The sequence below is a fragment of the Ornithorhynchus anatinus genome, chromosome 11 (assembly GCF_004115215.2).
Source record: "Ornithorhynchus anatinus isolate Pmale09 chromosome 11, mOrnAna1.pri.v4, whole genome shotgun sequence".
In the NCBI taxonomy this organism is placed as follows: Eukaryota; Metazoa; Chordata; class Mammalia; order Monotremata; family Ornithorhynchidae; genus Ornithorhynchus; species Ornithorhynchus anatinus.
Window position 1 is genome coordinate 48,546,332 of NC_041738.1, and position 20,179 is coordinate 48,566,510.

The 20,179-nt window shown below is 40.5% G+C and overlaps 1 protein-coding gene across 2 annotated transcripts in view; it reads right to left on the reverse strand.

Moving 5' to 3' along the window:
• Window positions 1-3,026: 3,026 nt before the first annotated feature.
• Window positions 3,027-20,179, reverse strand: part of CDH13 (cadherin 13) — a 901,878-nt gene continuing 884,725 nt past the window's right edge. For both annotated transcript variants that reach the window (XM_029074853.2, XM_029074854.2), the window contains exon 14: window positions 3,027-7,721. In XM_029074853.2, coding sequence (XP_028930686.1) covers window positions 7,714-7,721 — 8 coding nt within the window. In that variant the 3' untranslated portion in view covers window positions 3,027-7,713. The remainder of the gene's footprint in view (window positions 7,722-20,179) is intronic.

The window sequence follows — 20,179 nt, forward strand, 5'->3', positions numbered from 1 at the left end:
CAAAAAAACTAAAATTGCTTCCAGTTTGTTCTTAAGTTCTGACCCTTTGTTGAAAATACTGTACAAGCATCAGGGTGTTACCTATGTTCAGCATACAGTGATATTTACTCAGAATTTACTGTGTACAGAAGCCTGTTCCAAGTACTTGGAGAATTCAAGAGTTAGCAGAGTAGTTCCCAGCCCACTCTTTTACTCTTCTTTTAGTAAAGTAAAGGAAATACTGTGGGGCTAGGATGAGCATCAAATTTGCTCACAGCATTCGCCTAGGTTAGGTCTAAGGGATTTTTGAATGGCTGCAATCACTAAGACTTCTCCCATCTTCACACCTGAGGACCTGCTTAGATTTAAGGTGCAAAATCATTCTCAGGAGCTAACCAGCTAACTTGGTGAATTTAAGAGAGCACAGTTTGCTTGTTCTGATTTGTATTCAGCTCAGAATCATTTAGTCAAGTTTAGCAAACTTGAGACTCATGTAGCAAACTTGCTAGACAGGGGAGAGAATTACTTCAAACTGCCTTCCATTCTCTGATCCACCTGTGCAGCTCTGACTTGATTTGCTCTTACCTTATCACACAGCTGAAGTTCACATTACCAATAGCTCCTGCCACAGCCTTCCAGGTGCTACCTTATTTGGAAGAGGATGAGATCTGCACAAATCATGTTTTACAATGCAGCCAAAAGAATAAGATCTGGAGGACTATTAAGTCAGGCACCTTACTGCAACAATTTTTGCTATTTTTGCTTGACAGTAATGAGAAGCAGTGTTGCCTACTGAATAGGGCACAGACCTGGGCATCAGAGGACCAGGGTTCTAATCTCAACTCGTCCTCTTATCTACTGTGGGACCTAGGGCAAGTCACTGAACTTCTCTATGCCTCAGTTTCATCTGTAAAATGAGAATTCAATACTTGTTTCCCTCCTATATTGGCCTATGAGCTCCATGTAGGACAGAGACTGTGTCCAACCTGATCACTTGGTATCTAATACACAAATGAGAAGTGCTTAACAAATACCACAGTTATTTTTATTATTGTTAGAGTGAGGGCTAATAACATTAAGAACTTTTCTATTTGGGCTTCAGTTTTGATGTGGACTGTCCAGTAGGAAAAATGAAACATTTAAGGTAACAATTAGCATAAAGTCCTCATAAAGTTCCATCTTTTGAGAGACAAGTAATTATGTGATGCTAAATTGGAGTCTTACAAAACTCTTCTCTAATGGCAACTGTAATCAAACACTAGCGGTGTCGGGTTAACTGGTGTGAAATGCTTGTAACTAGCACCAGCATTTTCTCCAGCTCTGAATTTATCATGGGTGATAATAGAAAGGCTGAGAAAGCCTGTTGTGAAAAGCATGAGATCAGCGGAGGGATAGATGAGAGGGAGATATAAGGAGTAGATTAACCTTAGAGGAATGAAGTGGGTTCGTTGGGTTGTCGTGGGAGATCAGTAAGGAAGGGGAGACCTGATCTGAAGGCTTTAAAGTCACTGGTACGGAGTTTGTGTTTAATGCAGAGGTAGATGGAAAACCATCGGTGATTTTTGAGGAGTGGGGAGATTATGGACTAAAGGTTGTTTTAGAAAAATGATCTGGGTAGCAGATTGAAGTACAGATTGGAGAGGGCAGAGACGGGCGTCAAGGAGGTCCACGAGGAGACTGGTATAATATTCAAGGAAAGATATGATTAGTGCTTGGATCAGTAAGGTGGCAATTTGAATGGAGAGGAAAGGGAAGACTTTAGAGATGTTGTGAAAGTAGAACTGACAGGATTTGGGGACAGACTGACTTGGGGAAGCAGTGTGGTTCAGTGGAAAGAGACCGGGCTTGGGAGTCAGAGGTCATGGGTTTGACTCTCGGCTCCACCACTTGTCAGCTTGTGGGCAAGTCACTTCACTTCTCTGTGCCTCAGTTACCTCATCTGTAAAATGAGGATTAACTGTTAGCCTCACGTGACAACCTGATGAACCTGTATCTCCCCCAGCGCTTAGAACAGTGCTCTGCACATAGTAAGCGCTTAACAAATACCAACATTATTATTATGCAGGTTGAGTGAGAGAGAAGTAGAGGATAGTACCAGGGACTATTGTGTTTGCTTTCAAATTCAGTGTATAACCTTGGGGAGTGGACATCCCAAGCGCTTAGTACAGTGCTCTGCACATAGTAAGCGCTCAATAAATACTATTGAATGAATGAATGAATGACAAGAGGCCCTGACTGTATGGCATGACCAAGGAGACACATTTTTAACATGAATTCTCTGCTAGATACTTCCCTCGAATGCCCAAGAACTCCCTGGAAAGCATCTTTCACTCTTATCCTTTGGGTTCCTTGAATCCTTAGTTTCAACTGTTCAGAGTTGCTCATGCAAGCTGTATGTTGTGACATCAACTTTCCCTGGTTTATTCCTAATAATGTAATGATATTTATTAAGCACTTACTCTGTGCCCAGCACTGGGGTAGATATGAGATTATTCAATTGGACACTGCCCCATCTCACATGAGGTTTACATTCTAAAACAGGAATTTGATCCCTATTTAAATTCCCCCCTTCCACACCCTCTCAGAAAGAAAAAGAGCCTTTCGAATCATTTTTGTTTTTACTTCTGCCAACCCCCTTGAAAATAATCAGTGTGGCATTGTATTTAATCATTCAGTAGTATTCATTGAGCACTTATTCTGTGCAGAGCACTGTACTAAGTGCTTAAGAGAGTACGATATAACAATTAACAGACACATTCCCTGTCCACAAAGAGCTTATACCCTCAAGGGACTTTTTATTAGGTCCAAACTTGGCATCCCATGCTTTTAGTTTCCAAGGGAAAGCTTTTCTTTTTAAAAAAATTCCGTATTTTTATGGTCTCTAAGGACTTCAAATTGCCACCTGTTGTCACAAGATAATCAAAAGGAATGTACGATTCATTGCCCAGTTTTTATCTCAACAAATTGCTAAAGTACAACACCATCTTCTTACCTGAGAAGCCACTGTGTTATGGTAATATGAGCTAAGGAAGAACTAGACACAGATATAAAAGCCCAGACATCCTTTATTTGAGCATTTCACAAATAAATTACAAGTTTCTTTGCAACCACATCATAAATCAAAACGTTATTTACACCTCAGAAACAGCAAGCAATTCAGCAACTAGGGCCCAACAGAACAATTAAGTGGATCAGCAACTGAAATGAATATTCTAAGGATATGAACTTTTCTCTCTCTTGAACTTTCATGAAAAAAACAAAAACAGTTGAAATCCTACAACCATTTAAAGAGAAAGTTCATTTTTGGATAAATGCAATCTGACACTAGGAAACAAATGAAATGTAAGTCACTATTCAGCATGTTTTTACCGTGTTAACCATCAGAATCTGCCCTTTTCATTTTGTTTTCATAATCTGAATGCAAATATATGTGCATGTGCATTACATGTAGACTATTGAACGAGGTTCTTTCAATTTCAGAACATTAAATATCTTTCTACCAAAAGTGGAGGAAAAAGATAACTTTCTATGGATGTCCATTATTTTTCCATCTAGCACTTTCACAAAGGCTTCACATAATGTTACAATTTTCTTTTCTAAACCACCAAATCCCAGCCCAACCCCATTTTGGCCAATTTCCTATAGAAAGCTAAAATCAAATGACTCATAAATATTACATCTTTACAAACACCCAGAGGATAAGCCAATTAATAAAGAAATCCATAATGTTAGATGAGAGATGGGTGGAGTAAGCTATATTCCAGTTGTTTTAAATGACTTTTTTAACTCATACCTCTGCCTAAACTGTTGGCTTAGTAGTAATTCATAGAATTAAACTGCATATTTGAAAAACCTATTTTGCACATCTTCCCTCATCTTCTCTGTGTATTTCTCTGGATGGGTATGTGGTTCTCTACTTGACATGTCGATAGGTAGGTGCTCTCACATTTCTTGGGCAACTAAAAACCTGAAGGCACAGTGAAACAACCATGTGAACAGCTTTTTGTTGGAAACTCTACTTAATAACCAGATACCAAAATATTTCTGTACAGAGTCACAGAAGGAAAGAAATGAGATAAATGACAGAGCAACTATAATTTCATCCTCAAATGGAAGTGTTTCTTTTAGTTTAATTCATATGTAAAATACATCCCATGACATTGGTTTGGATAAGTTTAAACAAAAGGAGCTATGGGTTGTCCATTCAAGACAGAGGCTATTTAAATGAATATATGAGAAGCATATTTTCTGAGATGACATACCCATAATTGCTAATAAAAGGTGGTAAAAGTAATATGTTTGGAAATTGAGATGACCATCTCCAAAATAAAAAAAATTGCTTTGTAGATGAGACACTTTACCCTAACACTGTTCTGTGGGACTCTCAAATCCTTTTTGACACCTACCATCAAAATCAGCAGATATTCTTAATTTTGGTCATTTAAGTTAAATTTTTTGAATAAGCAGTGCAGGAAGGCATGCATGTAAAAATGTTAAACTCATGAAGGGCACTGAGAATATTTTTGATAGCCAGGATGTCAAAAATGACCCATCCCACAATGAATACTGTTGTTTAAATTCTTCTGCGTTCTTAAAAATAAATTCAGTATGTTTCTAAATGTAGAAATTTTCATATTCTTTTCATTGAGAGAAACAAAGCAATTAAAAGTTGGTTTTTGTAGATTGTAAACAGAGAGTTGGGAAAGTCATCTTTATTGAAGTAAGACCAGGGGTCTGCTAACACTGAAGGAAAATTGGGGCAGCCATCCACATAATTCAAGAGAATAAAAACACCTTAACCTCAATTCTCTGGACATTTCATCCAGAAGCTTTTTTTTTTTTGGCCTGAATGATCCATGTAGACCAATATGACCAAAAAGAAAATGGGGTTGGAAATGATTTCTGTCAACATTTTTGTTGCCTGTTTTACGTAATGTGAAATGTTGTTCTTTTAACAAAGTCTCATAAATCCAGAAATTCCATAAATGCCATTTCATTGGTTTCTAAAAGCAATGGGATCATTCCTTCAAAGGAGCAGGCAGGAGAGAGGAAGAGGAAGAAATACCTTCCAAATGGGGGTTCCGCTCTGACAGTGCTCACTGGTTAATGGGATGTGACAAGGGGAGAGTCGAAGATGCTGAAATGGGGAGTGTAGAGTAGATCAAGAGTGCAGTGAATGAATGGGAAGTGTTTGAGACCCTTGTGGACCAGCTTCCTATTTCACTCTTATTTAAATATCATTTAGTCAAAGGATTTGAGTTTCTGTTGAAAAACCCATCTCACTATGGTGGAAGCTAAGAGACAGGAAGGGATACACTTCTGTGGAAAAAAACACAAGTTTCTGTCATGTATTCATCTGAAAGATTCCGAGAGTGTATTTCTACTCCTTGGTGAGGCAAAAGTGCCTGGTATCCTGCAAATATTATTCAGGAGCCCGCTTACTCCTTGACTGAGAGTCCCCTGAGAGACAGGGATTACATCTAATTCCCTTTTGTGGTTTCTCTCCCAGTTCTTAATACAGTGTCTGCACACAGTAAGCACTTAATTAATACTCTCACCTCTGCTACTGACAAATGTAAATGTGCTTTTACGTGAATGCTCACCTCAGATTCTTAATAAGAAGCTGCATTCTGAAGTCGGACAACAGAGCTGAAAGTCTGTGCTTTCCCCTTTCAACTGGGACTCTTTCAGATCTGGAGCAGGAACAGGTTGAAAGTGGAGAATTAGTAGCAGGAGTAAACATTTCCTTCTTAGTCAATGGAGGCTGCCCAAAAGACATTGGTGAGGAATGGTCTCTCGCAACAGGGACAGTTTAAATACCTATCCTAGAAATCACCCAATTTGAAGAAAACCCACCTCATCAATACTGCTGCTATTCCACTTAATGTGAGTTTCAATTACAGAAAGACCCAGCAACACTGATATTTGGTACATGGCAGAAAATCAGAGAAAAGCTATTTAGCTAAATCACCCTTGCCCCATTTACCACTATGGAAAATACCATCTCTGTTTGGATTTTGTATGCTTCCAAAATATTTACTTGTGAAATGAATACATGGTACAGAGAGGTATCTTTATATTTTCACTATAATAAAGACAAAATACAATTCTGACCCATAATTACTATAAAAAAGGCTAACAAAAGAAAATGCAGCTGCAAAAATCTATTGCATAAGAAAGCTTTTTTGTTGTTGTTAAACTTTAAGTAAGCAAGTTTATTAAAATGTCCTAAAACACTTACCTTATCCTAATTACTGACAAGCTCTAATAAAAGCCACAGGCTGTTACTAGTATAATTTTGCGTCATATAAAAATTTGGTGTGAGCTTTGATGGTTCAATTTACAATTTATTAACAAGATGGTAATCTCAGTACAACCAGAAGCTTTCTTGTTACCTTTACATGCTCACGGAATAAAAAAGGATTCCTATTCATACATAATGAACATCCTTTATTTTCAGGTTTGCAAACAATGGTTGTTGTTTCACAAAAAAACCAAAATTACTTTTAAAACCATAGGATTGTGTGGACTGTATACGTATGTGTGTACATATATATGTATATTATATATAGAAAATAATTTGTATACACGTGTATGTATGTATATGCATTTGTATATATTTCTACGATATGATTTCTATTCTTCTCTTCATACATCTGCCAAACATCTACTACTTTTAAGGGTGACGGTGCCCCTGCAGTGGGGGAATATATTTTGATGGATGAGCAACAGTCCTGAAAACTCTGAGACCTAGAATCCAGAATGTACCCAAAGGATCAGTAGATGCCCATAAAATAATAATTCAGCCCTTTCCTCGGCAGCTGGTTACATCCCGTATTCTGCTCCTCCCAAGATTCCCTAGTCTCACAGCAGAGTTGGAAAATGGGGTGGAGAGTTGTTCTCACTGACTCTCCGGAAACTGCTGAGGGTTCAGAGAAGAATTTTCAATCGTAAAGCTTTTCCGCCTCCTCTGCCACATCCCCCTTCAGCCCAGCTTGATTGCCGTGGCTGCCTTAAGAGCTAACACCTCTGGGGCTGACGTTTGAGAAGTAGCGTCAGCAAGGAAGGACTCAGCCCATCAGGTCCAGATTTGGAACCAGTATTGTATGATTTTACTCCCACAGTGAGTGTCCTCATCTCAATATTGGTTTTACAGAAGCAGCATATACGAAGGGTTTAGCAGTGACTTGACTCTATCGCTCATCTAGAACTGCGCTGCCATGCCCCCTCTTCTTTAAACGTGTCCAGGATGAATGACATATCAAAACTAAACCTATCACGTATATACTTTCTCTATATAAATACAGTGTATATATACATACATACACTCATACATATACAAATACTAACCCACAGACAAAGTATTTTCAAACAGCGGAATAGCAACATGTCAACGGATATGAAAAAAAAAGTAGTCATTCTCTTTTTTTTTTTTTCCTGCTCCCAGAAGGTCAGGTATGATGTCATGGTCTTTAAACATTCAGTGAAAATCCACATCACCTGTGCAGCTCGCAAGAGGCATTTGTTAATTAAAGCAAGGGCAGATGTTGTCAAACATGGAAGGTACAGTCTGATAGACTAAGTGAAGTTGCAAATTAAACTGAAATCTGGAGCAATTGAGGCCTAGTCGTGAAGTTCAGTAACTGTAAACTGCAATCTTCAAATTGGACTTTTTTTCCCCCCTTTTCTTGTTGCCATGGCAACTGGTAGGTGCGCTTCAAATGTCAGAGGCTCTTACAGACCTGAGTGATGGAAAATATGCAGAGTTACATTGTGATCACAATCTGCTTTAAAAACTTTAGATACATGTGTGATACATTCTCGGTGAGGGATAATGAACACAACTGCTTTAGGGTAACCTGAAAGGTGCAATGTCAGCCTGGAGAGAAGAACAAAGGTTTTGAAGTCCCCTCTGCCCCCCGGTCTTGGTTTGTCTTGGGTCGAAGTAAACCAAGGACTGTTGGGAGACCTTAGCAGCTGTCCTCCTTGAGGTGACACTTTGCAAAGATATGTGCCATTGGAAGGAAAAAAGGGCACGGCAAGGGACTTTTTCAATGGGCACACAGTGGGAGATGGATTGCTGGTTGCCCATTGAACTGTAACCCATTCATAAATAAATAGCCCTTTTAGGATAAGGTGAAAATCCCAGTGATTTAGGTCATAGGCTTCTGCTCTGCATCATTAGCATTTTAGGATTCTTCAGCTATACAATCTTTTCTGTGCCTCCCATCCCTTGTCTACAAAATGGGGATTCAACCCCCGCTCTTCCTCCTAATTAGGCTGTGAGCTACCTGCGGGATCTGATTATGCTGTATCTATCTCACTGCTTAGGGCAGTACTTGGCACATAGTAAGTGTTTAACAATTACCACTATTATTATCATTATCATTATTAGGGTAACTAGCATTGACGATCTGACTCACTGTCCCCTTGCTCAGAGAGAGATACTTTTAAATGGGGTACTAAGGTCTTGGTCTCTACTCTAGCTGGAATTTTTCTTATCCAACTTCCTTGTCTCAGAGTCTTGATAGGACCTAACAGGCTCGGGGAAGAATAAGAATGGAAAATCAAGCCCTGAATTAATCAATCAATGGTATTGCTTGAGTGCTTACAATGGGCTGGGCACTGTACTAACTGCTCGCGAGAGTACAATATAAAAGAGTTGGTAAACACATTCTCAGCCCAGAGTGAGCTTAAACTCTATAAGGAAGTGAATGTGTGAATAAACAGGAACTGAGGAAAATTAAGGAATGTTAGGCCATAGGGCTGCCTTGGAATAATTCTCATCTAAACAATCTCCTTTCGTTGCCTCCACTAATCTACCTCTAAGTGCTTAGCAGATACAATATCCTAAGAGTGTCCAGGTTATTGTTGGTGCTTTTGGAGAGGTGAGTGGACATGAAGACTCAGTGGAGAAATCTACAGAAGAGTTTCACACAGGAATTTTCAGAAACAACAGGGGAGATGGAACATTGTGTTTGAGATTTCAGCCTTTTCATTTGACAGAAAACATTTCCTCCTGACTTAATTCACCCGGGCTCCTGTGTCTGGAGAATTAAGAAAAGAAAAAGGAATAAAATAAGCATTTCCATTTGTTCCCAGGTTTAAATGAGACAAAGTAGTGAGATAGGCTGATCAGTGGACTGGAAAGTGTGGAGCCGCTAATTCTAATCCCAGATCTTTCACTTAATTTTCTGTGGGGCTTTGAGCATACTATTTAACCTCTCTCGGTTTGGATTTGTGTGTCTTTTATAGGAAAAAAATATTACCAATCTAGCTCACAGGGCTGAAGGGAAGAATGGCTAATTCAATATTGTAAAATATCTGGTGGGTACGAAATGCCCGGTAGGTGTTATATTAAAAAACCCAAATCATTATGAAGTATTGTTTCCACTTAAGAATTCAATAAAAATGTAAAGCTCCAAGTTTGGGCCTATCTTCTTTTGCAAAAGAGCCTTTAAACCTTGCACTGGATTTCTATCCCCTTCTGCATTGAAATCAGATTCTGTATCCTCATTTCCAAGACCTTCCATCCCACAGTCCCACACAATTCAACACCTTTCAGAGCTTGATTCTACTTAGCCCAGGTGAACCTACCCATAGCACCTGTGAAAGGATATTTCCATATGCATCTCCCTACTATGCTCAAAATGCCCCAAAGTATACAAAGACTTCCCTTTATTTTGAACTCTCTGAAATCTTACTACCAACTAATCAATCGATCTATCATATTTACTGATAGCTTACTGTATTAAACAGCTGGGAGAGTAGAATATAACAAAACTGATAGACATGTTCCCTGCCCGTAACAACCTATTTCTTTAATGGTTTCCCTGACTAACTGGCAGTCAGTGGATCAATCAATCAATCAGTCCATCAGTGGTGTTTCTGAAGAGGGCACTGTCTGCAGAGCACTGTAGTAAACGCTTGGGAAGGTACAATAAAACATAGTTGGTAGATGTATTCCCTGCCCTTGACTGCTGTCTGCTTCTCCTGTTCCTGAAAGTAGCCCAAAACCTTGATGGCCCAGGATCTTGAAGGCAGAAATGGAGACCCAAGTCTTATTATCCTGGATCATTGTGAAAGGGAAGATGAACTGCTTTATGCGTGTTTTTCTAACAAAGCTAAGGTTGTCTCCCTCCACTCTTTGTAGGGTTAGGAAAAATTACCAGAGGCAACTTTAACTCTCCCCCAAACACGACGGAAGCCTCCTCATTCAGATGGCAACTCCATCCACCCTGTCAAACATGCTGCTATTCAGAGACCTAGTTACGGGACCCTGGGCAACGGACGGTGAGGCCTCCAGTAACTCACACACACGTCATAGTGTGAAAACCGTGAACTCTGAAAAGTAAGTAAGCATTTACTCATAAGCTGGTCTACTTGTTGTAGTGCGGTCTCGGTGTGGTGCAAAATGGCCTGTGCCCAGTGGCTGGGTCTGCATAAGGCATACTGAATTTTAAGAGGATTTTTCCCGTGCAAAAAATCTATTTCTGACCAGTTCCTGTTGGGAATAAACCTCAAGTTAGACACCAACCGATCAGTAGAAGGAACTACCCTATGCAGATAAATCTGATGTTTTAGGCACCACGGATTACAGGCTCTGCCTCAAAATCTGTCTTACAAGAGGAGTTTGCTTCTAATCTGATTCTACCTACTTGTTGAAATGTGCGGGCTGTCTGTTAAAAGAGCAGCTGAAGGGTCTGGGCATCTAACAGCTTCTTTTACTAGTTGTTCCCAACTGATACAATTAATGCAATAGGGACATCAGAGATAAGGAGGCAATAAAGACTGTCTCTCCATCCCCCAAGCTGTACCTCCATCCTCCATCAGAAATGAAGGACACAATTTCCTAGAAAACAGAAAGCTGTCTTTCAACACTGCAAAGAAAAGGAACTTTAAAAATCGGGGCAAAAAAACCAATTGCAGATTCCCCATTTGTTTCACTGAAAACAAAGCTATCTTCGTTTGAAAAGACATGACAAGACCTCATGGCTCTCAGAGGCACGAAAAAGTGTTAGCTTTATTTTCAGGTACATCAGTACACCTTTTAATATGGAAGCATTGATGTTCCAACCATTTTACAATAATAATAATAATGTTGGTATTTGTTAAGCGCTTACTATGTGCCGAGCACTGTTCTAAGCGCTGGGGTAGACACAGGGGAATTAGGTTGTCCCACGTGGGGCTCACAGTCTTAATCCCCATTTTACAGATGAGGGAACTGAGGCACAGAGAAGTTAAGTGACTTGCCCACAGTCACACAGCCGACAAGTGGCAGAGCTGGGATTCAAACTCATGAGCCCTGACTCCAAAGCCCATGCTCTTTCCACTGAGCCACGCTGCTTCTCAAATATGTTTCCTCTGGGCAGGAACCCACTTACAGCCAGTGTGCAACTACTGGGTTTTAATCCCAGCTCCACCGCTTGTCTGTGGTGTGACCTTGGGCAAGTCACTTCACTTCTCTGTGCCTCAATTATCTCATTTGTAAAATGGGGATTGATTCTGTGAGGCCCATGTCCAACCTGATCAGCTTGTATTCACCCCAGTGCTTACTACTTTTCCCTCTGCTCCTCCACCTCTCCCTTCCCATCCCCACAGCACTGTACTCGTCCGCTCAACTGTATATATTTTCGTTACCCTATTTATTTTGTTAATGAATTGTACATCGCCTTGATTCTACTTAGTTGCCATTGTTTTTACGAGATGTTCTTCCCCTTGACGCTGTTTAGTGCCATTGTTCTTGTCTGTCCGTCTCCCCCGATTAGACTGTAAGCCCGTCAAACGGCAGGGACTGTCTCTATCTGTTGCCGACTTGTTCATCCCAAGCGCTTAGTACAGTGCTCTGCACATAGTAAGCGCTCAATAAATACTATTGAATGAATGAATACTACTGTGCCTGGCACATAGTGAGCACTTATCAAATATTTAACCCCCCCCCCCCAAAAACTACTGATATCACCCCACCTCCCCATAAAATTTTGGGGCCTGAACTTTTGCCTGTAGATGCTTAATAATCACTTTGCAATCTCTCAGTCATGTCTCAAAACCAAATCCCTGTAGACAGATGGGACTTGAACAGATCTTGAGAAATTAAATTCCCCATTGGACTTGTAGGCTGATCTGTTGGATGCTTTTGTTAATGAAAAGAGATCATTCTGAACAGTTTATTTCACAAGTTTTGAATTTGGTCTTTTGCCCCGGGAGAAATGATGCAGTCCCCAGAAGGAAACTGCATAAAAATTAATCCCAGACATTTATGATGCTTTGTCTAAAACAAACATTACTCAACACATTTAAGGTTCAAATGGGTTTTGGTTTGAATGAATCACTCTGCAGATTTTGGTCATCACAACCAGATATGTATGACTGGCGTAGTAAATAATAGAGACTTTAACCTTCTGCCTATTTCTGAGTTTAAGTGGAGCCTGGGGGTTTGGGAGGTCCAGTATAAAGGGCCTAGGAGGTCTCCTGGTATCCTTATGGAGGCTTCATGAAACCCTTGCTCCCCCCTGAGGGACAGGGATGATGTCTAATTCCCACCTGTGTATTCTCTCCTTGTGCTTAGTACAGTGCTGTGGATATAGTAAGCGCATAATAAATATGGTTACTATTAAATAGAGCCTGAACCTATGAGAGACAGAGCCAACAAGTCTGCTGTTAGGGTCCTGTACTGCTCCCATCTAGTGTGTGTTTTGTGCGTTTGTGTGTGTGTGGTGGTGGTGGGAGGAGGGGGTGTCACCGTTAAATATGCTCACTCTAAAATGAATCTGTTTTTTCACCTCTTCCAGAAGCAGTAAAGCTGGGTACTTTCCCTTCTCCTTCCAGGAGTCAGCCTTTGTAGGGGGTAGCAAGGCAACAGGAAGATATGTGGGGGTGGGGAGAGAGAAAGGGATTTGCAGGCAATAATCATCTCCCTTAAACCAAAATACACTAGCAAAAGGCAATGGACAATTGGGACACAGTCAAACCGAAAACTCTCTGCCACCATTAACTGGGTGTTTGGGTGAAGCTGGTTGTTGGGCAGAGTTTGGAGGGGCTGCATTAAATGAATAATAGACTCAATTATCACTTTGCCTGGCATAATCTGGCTCAAGAGGTTTGTTCTTTTCCATCTGATTATAGCAGGTGCTGGTATTCTGCCACAGAACCTATATGACAAATATGTTGGTCTATTTTTTAATCAAGAGAATGCAGTGACATTTTCAGTGGGGGTGTTGGTCGATTTTTGTAACCCATGGAAAAAAATATCAGGTGTGTGAACATTAATTTTGTCAGGCCATGGGGGATCCAGAATTTACCAAATCTCCAGGGGCACCTTCAAAATATGTACAATTTGTTCCCTATTTATGGGTAGAGTCAGGCCCAATCCCAATTAAAAGTTCCACCAAAATCCATTTCCCCCCTATATACTTTAATGTTTCTGAATTATCCATGGTTCTGATAGTTTGATTTTTCTAAAATTTTTCTATTTTACTACCCTATTCCAATAGCAAAGTGAACATAAACTCTGATTCTTTTTCCTTGCAGCTGGGTATTTTATGCTTGATTAAAGGTTTGAGAGCCATAACCAATATTGCCCAACATTCACCGAGTAAGCACTCAATAAAAAAAAATGATTGATTGATTAATTCAAGGGACTGATATTTTTGTGTTTATTTTTATTTTTTTCATTTTCCCGCACTGTTGCCCCAAATTGATTCCAATTAGTCATTATCACCCAAGGGGTATGCTTTGCATCTTTTTACAAAAATGTGCGAACCTCTTACAGTACAGTAATACTGCAAGATGGGGAACAGAGTAAACAAAGCAGAATCTCATTCTCACATTTAATGCTTTTCCACCCATAACACTCACATTGGAAAGCACAAGCCAAGAATCCATAAAAAGCAATTTTTCCTGTTTAGAGCATTTTCTTTCCATGCTTACTTCAAAAAGGACAGTAGTACATTTCATTGTATGAAGAAATCAGTGTGAGAATAATATTTGGAACGAGTGTGAGGAAATATAAACAATGAAAGTTCCAATTGATCTGCTGCATATTTTAGTAAAGGCGAGCAAAGTGCCAGACCTTTGTGGTATGTTAAAATTCGAATCTAACTGGCCATAATGCATAAAAACATTTTCCTTCATTTCAGGGAAACCAATGGATATGACAGAGGCAATATTATTTGTAAAACCATTTTGGTAACATGATGTAAATAGTCTCAGCAGAACTCTAGCAGACAAAACACTTGTTCTAACACTCCCATGGCGATTGCTGCAATTGTTCATTTCAGAGAAAAACCCAACCTCTCTTACTGCGCTACTGGGCATCCACAAATGTGGGCAAACACCCTCCAACTCAACCCACCTCCCCAGTATCTCACCTCTCCCTTTGCTAGACCCCAATTAAGCATAGGTTGAAAGGAACCTCAAGAAATTAAAGTATATTCACATCCTCTTTAGCACTAAGGTATTTATTTGTACAACTCTAGTTTCAAATATTTTTGTTTGTCCTCAACAGAGTGTAAGGTTCTTATAGGCAGGGAACATGCCACTTTTTTATTCTCTACTTCCCAGTGCTATACACTGCACCAAGAAGAGGCTTAATAAATGCTAAACTCTGTTACTAGAATAGAGTGGTTTCTGAAAGCACCTAGAGCCTTTTTAATATCATGGCCTAGTGGAAGGAGCACAGAACTAGAAGCTAGGAGACCAGGAGAATAAATAAATTATACTTATTTTATTAATGACGTGTATATATAATGTTATTGATTGATGTCATTGATGCCTGTTTACTTGTTTTGCGGTCTGTCTCCCCCTTCTAGACTGTGAGCCCATTGTGGGGAGGGATTATCTCTGTTGCTGAATTGTACTTTCCAAGCGCTTAGTACAGTGCTCTGTACACAGTAAGTGCTCAATAAATACGACTGAATGAATGAATGAATCAGGCAGAACAAATGCAAATATATTTCAATTTGTATCTTTGCTTGGGGGGCTGGACTCTCTCCCAGCTTTATAGTAGGGCTTAAGAGCTGTTAAAGTGAGGATGTGTTCTTATGAAACTCTATGTTGAGGTGGAGAAGAGGGAGGGAATGTCTTCCCACAAAGGACTGTTTCATAGGACTTCTAGACTGTGAGCTCACTGGGGTCAGGGAATGTGACTACCAACTCTCATATTGTACTCTCCCAAACGTTTAGTACAATGCTCTGTATACAGTCAGACTTCAATAAATACAATTGATTCATTGACCTCTTTGCCTAGGAACATCCTTGGACTACACTATAAAATGGAGGCATGACTAGAGCATTCTGGGAACCAGAACAAGGACCACCCGTGAAGGGTGATCTCTCTGGTCAAATTCCCATTGCCAATTCAGCTCAGGTGGGTTGAGATGCTCCTGTTAGTGCTGGTGTAAGTCTGGCTGAAGGAGAAAACCTGACAGTGGGGCAATGGTAAGGACATTGTCCTGTTTTGTCTCTGATGACACACTGTTCCACCTCCCACCCCTCTACCTCCATAGGCAAAAGGGGAGGACTAAGCCCAATGGGACAATGGAAAGAAAGCTCTCCTTAGAACAAGGTGTAGGTGGAGAAAAGGCTGCTTTAAGTTTGTATGGGGATACAGGGCACAGTAAAAGGACAGTGAATACAGTGCCCTACATTGTACGCCTTCAGGGTGCACAGAGTATCATCATCTGAATAATGGGGATTGAGACTGTGAGCCCCTCTTGAGATGGGGACGCTGTCCAACCTGGTTTGCTTGTATTTAATCTAGCAATTGGTATAGTGCTTGGTGCATAGTAAGAGCTTAATTGACACGTTATTACCATTATTATTATCAGGGTGGCAAATTGGTGAGTTACTGCTTTTAGTATTTCTGTTTCCCCTTGCAACATCTCTAGACAACCTCAAATAGACAATACTGGAAAGGACAGGGAGAGATCATGCTTTCCCTCTGGGACCTCTGCTGCCTCTTCAGGACCTGAGGCCAGGATTCAGCCTGAATTTATTTACTGGCTCAAGATACCTGCAATGAGTAGAAGTTTAAATAGGTCAAAGGAAATTATTGTTTTGTGGGGCTGATGCTTGAAGCTCCGGCAGCTCTCCAGCTGCGTGGGCAATGACATTTTCACCTTTGCTCCAGGCCTGGGGCTGATTAGCATTCATTCATTCAATTGCATTTATTGAGTGCTTAGTGTGTGCAGAGCACTGTACTTAGCTCTTGGAATGTACAATTCGGCAACAGATAGAGACAATCCCTGCCCAACCATGGGCAGAATTGAGCTGGCCCCCTGAGGCATCAGGAAAACCCGGTGGGTTGGTGACCGGGTGAGACGCCCTGGACCATAACTTTCATTCTCCTATCTCCATTCTTCTTTATGCTCAGAACCAGGCAGGAGAATGGTAGAAGGAAGTAAAGGAATGTAGACTTGTCAAACATCCTTCCTTGCTCTTCTAACTCTTGGGCACTAGTCCTGGAATTCCTGGTAAGCAGTCTGGAGCAAGCTCAGCCGTGGGAGCTAAATATTTTGCCTCATACCTACCTCACCCCCCACAATCAGGCCAACTTGTTGATGTAGAACTCTATTTTCTCACCCTCCGCTTCCACCACACTTCATCTAATGGTATTTTTTTTATGTTCATGTCGTGCCAGATAGTCTGCTGAGTGTTGAGAATCCAACTTAGTAAAATGCTTTGCCCAAAGTAAGTGCTCAATAAATATGACTGACTGACTGCCTTATGGTTTGAGTACAAATTTCTCGTTGGGGTTAAAGGTGATTTTGAGATGGAAAGAGCAGATCTTCCTTGCTTCCTGATAGCCCATGGGCCAACGCTCAGCTTGTTTCTTAACTTCACCTGACTTCTGTGCCCAAGTATTTCCACTTGGATGCCAACACTTCTCCCTATCTTTCCTTGACTCCACTGCCTCTACCATTCCCAGCCATTTTCATTCCAAACAAGGAAACTTTACATCAGTTCCCTCCTCTTCTCCCCTCCTCTGTCACTTCCCCCTGAAAATACGCTTTGACCTAAGTCACTTGCCTCTCCTGAAAGGAGACAAATGGAAACTTGCTTTTCCAAAGTTTAAAATATAAACAATTTTCCCTCTCTTGAATTCTCTATTTTCTATCAATTCCCTATCTTCTATCATGCCATTAAAAAGTAACTATCTCTATTTCTCCACTTTGCCTCCTTAGAAGAAAAGATTTTAGAGGGCAAGAACTAGCCATTTTTAGATTGAGGGTGGTGAAATATTTTTGGCAGTATGTAGAAAATGCAACAGTCTAGCTAAGGTCAGTAAAGTAAATGCTTGTAGGACCTCACAGACTGGTTCTCCCTTTACACATGCGCGCGCACACACACACACACACACACGCACGCACACACTCACCCTGCATCAAAAGCCTTCAAATTATTTTCAGGCTTGTTGTGGATGGAAAGGTTTTCTTGGAATAAGGCTTATTATTACCATGTAATAACCCTGCATTATTTCTATTAAAAGGTCAGGTGCCAAAGGGCAAGAAGATCAGCCTGTCTATGTTTTTTTCCAGGAATAGACAGCCTTACTGACCACATGACATATAAAAACGTGGAGTTAGGATGAGTATCTGGTCCTGTTTACAATTTGATTTTGGTGATTTTTATGGCCGTTGAAAGCCGCATTATCTGGCAGTCATTCTGTTCTTTTTGGATGAGTTATGGATTTAGTGACTCTTGAATGGTGTAGTGGTCTATAACAGGGATAATATACAGCAAGACACAATAATGCTCTGTTACATGATTTGATGATGCTTAGATTCATTGGCCTCTAACAGGACAACATATTTAAAGCCATTGCTGTTGATGAGCTAAGAAACCTAGGTTTAAACACATGCTCATCCACATACACACAAACCCACACATTCTATGCCGAAACTCCATGTTTGCATCTGTGACATTAGCTGAAGAACAAGAATGCTTCCTCTTAAACATGATTAGAGCTTATTTATGCCTATGGGAAATTGTCATAAAAAAGGAATGTTCAACCTTTTGGGACAAAGTCAAGCCTAGGAGAGGTTAGAGTCAGTCTTTCCTTAGCTGCAGGTGACACAGGTACAGAAGCTGTATCACAGACCTGTTGACATCCCTTTCTCTGAGGAAAAGTGAACTGCCGATAATAACTGTGGTATTTGTTAAGCGCTTAACTATGTTCCAGGCACTGTACTAAGCGCTGGGGTGGATACAAGCAAATTGGGTTGGACATAGTTCCTGTCCCACATGGGGCTCAGAGTTTCAATGCTCATTTTACACATGAGGTAACTGAGGCCCAGAGAAGTGAAGTGACTTGCACAAGGTCACACCACAGACGAGTGGTGGAGCCGGGATTAGAACCCATGACCTTCTGACTCCTAGGCCCGTGCTCTATCCACTGTGCCATGCTGATCCATAAGGGGTCACTTGCCAGGAAGTAAAGAGATACTCTGAACTCACTGAGCATTAAAAAACCTCCTCAGATTTGATTTGCCTTTAGTTTGTCACAGAAATTTCCCTGGGTAAATATTGTTTCCCAACATGGCAGCGAAACAGCTGACCAACCTGTGTCTGAAGTAACTTTATAGTGTCAACAGACATTGGGGTACACAAGCACAATTAGGCAAGTCTTTACAAAAGATGATGGATGCAATATGCGGTCTGAAATGCCTGGGAAATGCACATTTCCTATTTACATTAAATTCATTTACAGGAACCAAAAGCAGCTTTTTTTGAAGGCAAAGAAGTGGAAGTGATGATTCATTTCTCCACCAAGTAGGATTCCTTAAACACTTGGGTTTTTTGTGTCATACTCAACAAAGTTCTATGTCTGTCAAATAAGGTAGCATGTTTAGACTGTGAACCCGTTGTTGGGCAAGGATTGTCTCTATCTGTTGCCGAATTCCAAGCGCTTAGTACAGTACTCTGCACATAGTAAGTGCTCAATGAATACGATTGAATGAATGAATGGCAATAACATTTTTGCCTGCACCCTTTGAAAAAGTGAGCCTTAAAATAATAATGTTTCCATAGGCTTTTCAATGAACTTCACTTTTCGCATACTTTTACTGCAAGGTTTCTTTGGCTATATGTTTTGCTTCATCTACACCCTCTCAATTTAATCAAAAATTACAGTCAATTGAAAAATCACATCCTCTCCAGGGGTTCCTATCAAAACTAGCTTTGGTTGGATTAGGGTGGGGGTTGATTAATGGAAGCATTCTATTTTGATTTGGGGAGAATGGTTTTATTCAGTGAATGTGGGAAATACAGACACCTTAAAAAAAGATAATGTTTGTAGTGACTGGAATAACCGTCTCAGTTTCAATTTGATTAACTAACACAAGAAGAGAATAGATACTCCACCTTTTGCCACCACAAAGATCTTATTTAAAAGTCTGATCTCATTTTCCACAGCAAAGTAGCTTAGTAGCAGATGTGCAAAATGTAATTTGGACATAATTAGCCCCAGGATACTTAGGTCCCTAGGCAAACTAGAAATTGAGATAGTCACTAAAGCTTCTCTCAAGTTAGCCAGAGAAACAGTAAAGCTAATTCAGCCAATTGCCGCAGAAAATGGACATCAATTTCCTATAGAAAAATATCCCATCCGTGCTACTGTTCCGACAGCCTGACCGAACTAAACACTCAACCCGATTTTATATTTTCTAATGATTTTAAAAAGGAAAACCAGCTTCAATGATTCAGAGACAAAATCTATTATTCAATATTTGTCTCTCCACTGCCACATCCTAATCCATTTCAGGAAATGGATTATAAACATTTCCTTTCCTCTGTAACACCTACTTTCAGAACTCTCTAGCGGGAGTGCTTATTGGCTTGAAATCGAATTTTAGTATGCCTTCTTTTTCCTAATATCTCAAATTTTTTTGTGCAGTTATTTCTCTATAGACCAAAGGCATCCTCAAATAGGGCATCTATGGACTAGGTGGCAAGGTCAGTGACACACGGGACAGCAGTCTTCAGGGGTGTAGCTGGAACCTGCTAAGGAAAATAAGAACTAGGTACCTGGGGTTAGAGGGAGGGCATTTAGTGCAGGTTCTTCTAACCTATCAGGTGGTAACAGCGTCAGCTGATGCTGAGCGATCACCCTGTTTTTGCCCTTGACATCCCCTGCCTCCCGTTGCCATCGATGCCACAGGAATACCACAGGGGCAGGACCCATCCAATCGGCGGGAATTGC